Source organism: Apis dorsata, unplaced genomic scaffold, assembly GCF_000469605.1.
Source record: "Apis dorsata unplaced genomic scaffold, Apis dorsata 1.3 scaffold_416, whole genome shotgun sequence".
Lineage (NCBI taxonomy): Eukaryota > Metazoa > Arthropoda > Insecta > Hymenoptera > Apidae > Apis > Apis dorsata.
Window position 1 is genome coordinate 658,625 of NW_006263671.1, and position 9,437 is coordinate 668,061.

The 9,437-nt window shown below is 26.9% G+C and overlaps 2 protein-coding genes across 2 annotated transcripts in view; one reads left to right on the plus strand and one right to left on the minus strand.

Moving 5' to 3' along the window:
* LOC102673567 (acyl-CoA synthetase short-chain family member 3, mitochondrial) overlaps window positions 1-2,424 on the minus strand; it is a 5,669-nt gene extending 3,245 nt beyond the window's left edge. Inside the window, exons 1-4 of the mRNA XM_031512314.1 lie at window positions 2,242-2,424; window positions 628-793; window positions 245-534; window positions 1-73 (exon numbers count right to left, since the gene is read on the minus strand). Of these exons, the coding sequence (XP_031368174.1) occupies window positions 1-73; window positions 245-534; window positions 628-793; window positions 2,242-2,323 (611 nt within the window). The 5' untranslated portion in view covers window positions 2,324-2,424. The remainder of the gene's footprint in view (window positions 74-244; window positions 535-627; window positions 794-2,241) is intronic.
* Window positions 2,425-4,000: 1,576 nt separating this feature from the next.
* Window positions 4,001-9,437, plus strand: part of LOC102674226 (myosuppressin) — a 6,581-nt gene continuing 1,144 nt past the window's right edge. Inside the window, exon 1 of the mRNA XM_006619558.2 lies at window positions 4,001-4,407. The gene's annotated coding sequence lies outside the window, so the exon portion shown is untranslated. The remainder of the gene's footprint in view (window positions 4,408-9,437) is intronic.

Below are 9,437 nucleotides of genomic sequence, written 5' to 3' on the forward strand. Positions count from 1 at the left end.
CCACAGCTAGCTGCAATTATTACTTTTGGTTTTGCATGATTTATTCTGATAGCCAATTCGTTCGCGGCAAATCCTAAAATAAATATAATATAAAAATTTTTTCAATTCTATATAATTTTAAATAAATATTATTTTTAATTTTTAATATACATTAATAATTTCTAAAAACAAAAATAGTATAAATTAATATATTCTTCTCTCAAAAATAAAGTAATATATAATTTGAGGAATCTAGAATTTTTACCGCCAAATACAACAGAATGGACCGCGCCAAGTCGTGTAGTAGCTAAAATTGCTATTATGGTTTCAGGAATTAGTGGCATATAAATAATCACCACGTCGCCTTTGCCCACACCCATATTAACTAGCACTCCAGCTAATAAAGATATCTTTTTTAAAAGTTCATTATAAGTTATTTTTTGAACTGTTGATGTTTGAGGACTGTCATGAATTAATGCTACTTTATTTCCATTTCCGGCTAAAATGTGTCGATCTACTGCATTGTAACAAGCATTCAATTCGCCGCCAATAAACCTATAGAAGAAAAAATTTTTAAAAATTTAAAAAAATATAAATTAAAAGTCGATATATTAGAATGTTTTAATTATTTTACAAACAAATTATTACCATTTCGTAAATGGTTGTTTAGTGTTATCCAATACTTTTTTCCATGGTTTACTCCAATCTATGCACTGTGCAACATTTCCCCAAAATTTTTCTGGATTCTCCAAAGATTCTTTATAACTTTCATCATATTTCGAACAAGAAATGTGATGACGATTGATTATATAATCTATAAAAAGAGATCATTATGTTCGAAAAATATTAATGAATATATAATATAATATATAATATGTATATATATATATATATATACATATCTTTATACCTATGATAATTAGAATAGAAAAAGTGAGCCATCTATCGTCATTTCAAAAAATTATTAATATCCTATATAATCCTAGCGTATATACTTTTATTTTTATATATTATAAATAAATATTAATAATTAAGATAAAAATAATTAGAAAAATTATTTTCAAATAATAAAAAGATTAATAAATAAATATTTCTTTTAATAAAAAATTTACTTGCAAGTAATTTAGAAATAAAGATGTCGTTTCCTGTCAAATTTAGTAATCAAGTAACTAGTAAATATCATAGAGGGAGAGAAGATCGTTTAAACTTGTTTGAATTAACTGATTATCGACTTACAGAAAATTTAATTTCTCGTTAAAATTAAATTTAAAATTTATTAGAAAATGTTTCTTATGGTGAATATTATTTATAGGAAAATTACAAATTCTGCAATTTTAGAAAATTAAATCTTGGTTTGTAACTATTGGTATGTAACTCTCATCTTTCTTAAACTTAATCACATTGGTAATCTGCGTTATGTGGTTGTATATCATGAATATTTAAATGATGGGATCGCTTTCTTACTGATATTCTTCATTAATGAATAATTTATTACGAGTCGTTTTAGGTTCATAGCAATTTTTTATGCTTTTCACGTTTATGTATACATCATGGATTACGAATATCGTATGAAAACAATTTGAATACATTGTTATAAAATACACACGATTATATGTAAAAATTTGTTCAAAATGATATTTTTAACAACACATTTTCAAATTTATCGAAATTGATAAATTAATCGATACGTTCATCTAATTTTCGTTACCTATCTAATTCGTTACCTAATTATCTATTTATCTATCTCATTCTGGCATTTGATTATACATGAACATTTAGTAGTTGCGAATGCATGTAGAAAATAGCAGCTGCGTTAGATAATTTCATTAAAACAACGAGTATTATTCGTGGATTTAACAATGAAATTTCGATATTCACGGAACGGAAATTCTTACACCTATTGCGTCGATATTAATCGTGCTAGAGAGTGAAAACGTTTCAACATCCAGAAATCTAATTACTTATAAAACGTGTCGCAAATATACGCTGTTGGTTATTAGAAAAAACACCTGAGTTCAGTGGAGAAAATTAGTTCTAGCGCGTTAGCAATTTTATAATAATAAAAAATGGTTTGGTTTTCTTTGTTTTCATTCCTCTTTTCTTTTTTTCATCGAAAGATTAACGTTCTTCATAAAACGTTTCTTTAAATGAAAAACAGATGTATTTAAGATATATATTCGCAATTTAAATATTACTTTTACTTTTTTAAAATAATTTCGATTTTATTTAATCAAAATAATGTTAAAATATAAAAATACTTACCTGATCCATCGTTGTTTTGCAGATCTTTCGAATTAACGGCGATTAACGGTGAAAAACTCATTTTGCTTGAGATATAAGACATAGGACAATGGTGAAATATAATAACACTTTTAAATCCACTTTGAAAATGAAAAAACCACTTATGATAAATTTTCTTAAAATTCGTCACGATTGTTGAAAATATTCTGTAAATCACATTACAAACCTATCGAATAATATAAAGTGACATTGTTACGTAGTATGTTTATTTGAATGAATTTGATCCAAGGGTCATTGCATTTAATTTAAGAAAAAATTAAAATTTTAAATTTAAGAAAAACACATGATGTTAAATGATAAAGATCATCTAATAATGAAATGAAATTGCGATTTTATTTTAATTTTATTTTTTTCTCTTATTTGAATTTTTGCACATATTTTCTTTTTTTTATCTATGCATATTCTTTTTTATTGCAATACGTTATATATTTAGGATCATTGATTATAAATTTTGTCGTAAAAATTGATGTCGTTAATCATGCTATACGAAATTATTCTTTCGAAAAATCGGATTCCTCTGTGAACTTTGATCTGAAGAATTTGGACAGACTTCATCTCGTATTTTTTGCTTCAGTGGTCCTCGTTCTTTGATTTGAACTCCACCTCTAACATATCGGAAAATTGTGAAAGAATATCCATTTTGGCATATAAAGAATTGTGAAAACATTCTGATTGCTGGGGAAATTGACATTTGGTATGTTTCAGTTTCTTTCTTTAAAAAAAAAAAAAAGAAAAAAGAATGAAAATCATACTCGTAGCAAACATTTCATATTTTCTCGTTTTTCTTTTCTTATATATATTTTATCAGTAATATTTCAAATATTAAAGAAATAATTATATTATTACAAACTTAAGTTTATATAGCAATAGCTAATAATGTTCATTGTTACTTTATTATAAACAATAAATAAGTCATTTTTATTTAGCATTGCATAAAAAATATATATATATATATATATATATATAAATGTTTTTAATTCCATAAAAATACAATTTTTTAATTTAATTTACTTCTTATTTTTTTATAAATCAAATATCTCTTTATAGGACACAAAGAAAATAAAAAAGATGTACAAATATGTATAAATTATTATGCTACATTATTATCTATGGAATGAGTTTTATAAAAAGCATACATGTGTTCAACAATTGGTATAAATATAATATTAGGTTATGTTAGGTTCTTTTCATGCATTCCTTGCATATTCAACAAAATACTATTGCTGAAAGGTATCTAAAAATGATTAAAAAATATAATTGAGGAAAGAGGATATTAAAATTCTATGATGTGACATAAAGTTTCATTAATTCGCTCTATTGTTTCATTGTCCTACAATTAATTATGACTTTTATTATCTCGTTAAATTTATTACTTAATCAATAAATAACTTGATCATCTTGATCAATAATGTAATATAATATCCATGAATCAGACAAAAAAAAAATACTAAAGACTACTAAAAAAGAAAAAGAATTAAAATAAAATAAAGAATTTTGAACAATTTTAAAGAACAATTTACAAATAAGAGAAATGAAAAAAACAATTAATTATTAATGAACAAACGGTTAAAAAAAGTATTAAGAAGAGAAGTGTTAGCAAAAGTACAAGTAAAATTAATCAAGAGTTAATTCCTCTTGTCTCCAAAGTTATGCTGTTTCGAGCAACTATCTGACCGTTAAAAATCTCGTTTCCAGGTTGTGCGCTGAAGCAAGAAACAAGTGAAAACAAAGAAGAAGGGGGGAGAGGAAAGATGTGGAGTTGGTTAAGAAGAACCCTCTCTTTCGTTGCGCAATCACCAACCATTTTCATAAAATTTTTATTCAACGTGTCTACGGGAAAATTGAAAATGTACGTCAACAAGTGAGACAAGAGGGTGTGATGTTGAAATGCGCATGGCCGTGGTAACGGCGCGTATTTAAGGGCTGATCCTTCGCGAATCTCGTCACTATCATCGTATCCTTGGATCTTAACACCGGTATACGTATATCAACCACTTATTCTCACGTATTCACCTCTCATCACGAAGTGATCCAGTGAGTCCAATATCTGGAACGATCGCCCACGTCACAGTTTCCATAACGTTCGTGCAATATCTCTGGATCCCCACGTTTGTGAACAGGCAACAGGTTAGCGGTATTTACTCCTGGTGTATTGTTGTATTTTCCGTTTAATTCGATCGTCGTCCTCGATGCAAAATGGCGAAAATTGTTTAGGAAAATTGAATAATTTAGAAGGGGGATTCTAATAGATAATACTTTTTGTTATTGATAAATAATAACAGAAAGTATGGGCGGAGGATCTCAAGGAGGATCTCGTCATTTGTTGCATGAGAAAACTTGTCACGTCAGTCTATCCAACTTTTATTAAGCTTTTTAATCAATTTTTTTTTAAATTGAATTACAAATCGGTTTTTCTTTAATCTGTGCAATCAAGTTACAAGCCGGCTTTCTATTAATCTTCTTTTTAAGACTTTGATCTAGTTTTTAATTGGAGATAGTTTTTATTAAATATTTTGCACTCATATTTTATGTACATTACATAAATCTGTATCATATCGTTTGATAATATTTATTATATATTCTTATATATCTTTAATTTCTGTTTTTAATAGTTGAATAAATTGTAAATTGCACAAGGAAACGCACTCGTACGTAATTTTTATGTGATCAAAAATAAGCTTATTCCAAATGCAAACTATTAATTTTGGTTGGATCTCAAGAGAAAGAAAAGAGAAAAGAAGTGGAGAAAGTACTTACATATTCGCGAGATGAACAAAATTTCCTACTCTCTACATCTTTCAAACTGTATCCTATCTGCATCATTTGAAATAGATTTTGGATCACGAGAAATATAACTTAATTATATATGTTTTTTCAATTCGATATTTACACGCAATAAAATTATTTATGATTGTTCACATTGACGTTGATTGTCACATCATTTTTATTGCACATGAATTATAATTCCCTCCCTTATAAATTCCATAGTTTTACATAGAATTTATGGTCGAGATTCAAAATTCAATTTCATCAGAACCATATCCATCCATTGAACTTTCAGACAACAGATTAAAACTTCTAATTCATACGGTTTAAATTTAATTCCTTATTAAATTACATTATATTACATTATAATCTTTCATTTAAATCTTGTTCTTAATCTTGTACTATCAATGTTCAATTTATTCATAAAGATTGATTTAAAATTGTAAGATTTAATTTAAATTTATTAAATCAATTATATGTAAACTATCAAATTAATGCGAAGCATATATTTAAAAAATGCATGTATGTAAATATATGAAAATTTATAAATATTCGATAATTGAAATTAAAATAGGAAAAAAATTGTTTTATTAATTTTATAGAAATCTATTTTTTTTATAAGAGATTGTATTTAAAAAGAGAAGTGTTTAAGGAAAAAAAAAATGCGATTCGAATAGAATTTTCATTCAAACTATTGGATTGTAGGTACCATGAGGCGTTCTTGTGCATCGCTGACATTCCGGACAGCTGTTTAGTGTAACATGAATAAGAAGATGGTGCAATCAAATATTTCTCGCCCCTCGATTTCTTCGATCGAAAACACTCTCAGAATTCTTCTTTTTATTACATTCCAACCATCCTTTCTACACAAATTCTTTTTACATTTGTTTTATCACCAAGAATTTCCTATTTTTATATACATTATATTTATTGTAAATTATCTTATTATTTCTATATTCATATATATAAAAGTATATTTAATATTTTATTCATTACTTTAATTATTCATTATTTTAATTTCTTGTCTCTTGAATTTTTTTTTTCTTATAAAAATTTCAAAATTTCAGTTGGCTCATTGTTCCTCTTCGTAGCATACAATTGAACAGCCAATTGAATAGCGTGCGACGATATTTCAGATACAAACTCAATTAAGAACTGACATTCATTTCCTTTTAGAATTTCTCGATCGATCAGTCACAAGAGTAGAGAGCGATTTCTCATCAAGTGCTTGTCAAAATTTACATAGGTCTTTCTTAAACTTCGTGTGCATGCTAATTCGCAACGAGCTTTTGCTCCTCGTAATTATTTGGTTATTTAATTTATTTCCAAAGCGTTTCGAAACAAATCATTGTTTTCACTGCATCTTTAATATCGAAGAAAAAAATCGAAGAAAAAATAAAAGAAAAAAAAAATCGTGGAAAAATGATAAATTATTGAAAATATATACACCAATAAATTTTAATTAAAAATTGATTAGAATGAATAAAAATGATATTTAAATCGATGAAAAAATGAATTGAAAATTTCTTTTCTAATACATTATTATAATTTTATAATGATTCAACGTTTATTTTTTTTTTTTGCATAAATTACTTATCTAATAAATTCATTTATTCATTTTTTGCATAAAATAACACAGAACTGAATCGTATCGTGTGTATATATGTGTATATGCGCGTTTCATTATTTCATCGTTCTTTTTATTATCACAGAAGTAAAAAATAATAGGCAGTCGTAAAAACGCATGATGCATTCCTCGCGTTTTATCGATGTTGAAAGAGGAACCATGATGTTAAGTAGTAAATACCGGTCTAAGTCAGACGTTTCCGTGAGTCTCGCGCATTTTCCCTTCAACAGAGAGAGATATAAAACTTGCATTCATTTGTACATCTTTCCATTTACTTTTATCGTATCGTACAGGCAATTCGAAATATTTATAAAGAAATAATGAAAGTATCCTGTGAATGTTTCAAACAATGTTAAAACTTAATTTTCTAATATTAGTTTTCATATATATATATATAGTATATACTTTTTCCTATTAAATTAACAGAGGAAACGATTCCGGTTACCGAAAGGATATCACGTGACTTTTGTAACGCAATTATCGTCCACTGTTTTATATGAAACGAATTAAAAGCGTAGGTTTTTGAAAGTTTTATGAAATTGGGAAGAGAATGTGGACAAATTAAAATTTATTAAACGCCACGATAAAAATGGCTTCCATCATAAAATTATACGTACGTTTTTCTTGTTAAACAAACTCCTTCTGTTTGAATTTTTATATTTTTTTTTTCAAAGGTGGTAAAAAAATATTGTCTCGGAATTAAGCATATTTTATGAAACAGTTTACCGGTGCTTATTCTTTTGAATGTTACAATTAAAATTTAATTATTAGAATATAGGTTATATATATAATTAGATAACGGTAATGGAAGAAAAATGGAAGAAAAAGATATAATTTCTTGATATTCGCCATATGAAATATACAAGATCACTGGAACGATTCAAACTAATTCCATTCCGATGATTAATTATTGGTAGATGTTCAAATTATTTACGCGTTCCGTTTACCATCTTGTTATTACGAAATGAAAGATTTGAGGTAAAATAAAATTTATTTTATTTTTCTTTTCGCCTCTGATCCATTTATTGCCACTATAATTTATTATTTTTTTTTATTGCTGTCACTACAGATTTATAATTAAATTTAATCAAGTGCTTGATTAATTGATCTTTCTAATAAAACAATTTTTCATATAAAAAATATTTGAATTGCCTGGTTTAAGTTTGAAAGAAGATTTATAATTAAGATCAACCCAAGATTACTCGAATAATCGATTTTTTATTTAAACAATTATTCATACAAAAAATGAATTTGAATTGTTCCGTTAAACTGAAGTAGCAACTATTGCTCCCGATGGATACAATATTTAAACTGATTGAACACTGAGTGAGTAAAAGGATTCAAATTCAATTTCACGATCTCATTTCTAAACTTCTGTCACGCATTTTCTTTATCCTACACTGAATTATCACGAGTTGAAAAACATAAAGGAATATGAATATTTAGTAGTAAGGATACTGATTACAATGCTTTTAAAGAAAAATTATTAAAAGTTATTTTCGAACGAAAATCTTTTTTATATCCAGAATTCTAAGAATCATTGATATCTATCCACGATAAACGTCAAATGTTTCGGATGACTCATTGTTAATACTCTCAACGATTCATCCCCATTGAAGAGGATATGCTTCATCAAGTATCGCAATTAATCAAATCGATGATAAAATCAAGTGGGTATAAGCTTTCGTTTGCTCGATTAATTTTCTTCATCTCGACGTTTCGAAATCTTTCGCAAACGATCTTTTCTTATTCTTTTTTTATTTTTTTCGTCCAACAGGTATGAGCCGTTGATACGTATTTAAACATTCTTCGTGTATACGGCGATTTAACTCCATGGTACAGGAGCACCTTGTTTGTCCGTCTTCTTCGACGTCGATTCAACTCCCGCGGTGTCCGTTTTATATTTAGTCCGAATTGGATTGAAAAACTACTAAACATTCCAGTCACGTAACACCGGTAATACGATTTGCCGACTTTGAGCTCGCTTCTTAGATCACATTCGGATCGGTGTGCCTTGTTTGCTCGATATTCCGATTCCGTTTTGTGTAACGCAATACTCTCTTTTCGTATTTCCAAACACTCGGCAAAATAGTTGGAAATCCTCCTCCAACAATTCCTCTACGAGATGCATCCGGTTTTTTCCTTTAAAGTTGCCTTTTTTTTTTAAATTGTTAAAGAACTGAATGAAAAGTTTTTTTTTTTTTTATAAATTTTTATCAGAGAGAGTGTCTTTTATTATTTATTTAAGAAGTAAAAAAAGAGAGAGAGCTTTTTCCTAATTTTATTTTTGTTTATTTTTTTTTTTAATAAATATGATATATTTTAATATTATGACGTTTAAATATTTAAAAATATTTATAAAATTCATAGTTTTCTTGAAGAAAGATTTTATATGAATTTTATAAATTTTATGATTCTACAATTTTTTAACTCACTTAGGGATAGAAGATATTGGTCCACGCTTTTTCCATCGTACGATTTGTATTAACAGTCTTGATAATTTCATTAAAAATATGTCATTGCACCATTAACGGTGTACTTGTTAGTGGAAAATTGATTTCCCTCGTGGACTGGTCGCGTATTCATAAGTAACAAACTAATTTTCTTGTCGCTGAAAATTTACTTTTTCTTGTTTTTAATTCGAACTTTTCCCATTCGAATTATGCGTGTAATATTGTCGAAGAGTTTTATGTTGATTTATATATATATATATATATATATATATATATATATACACACAACCGTGAGATCTTTTAACAATCTC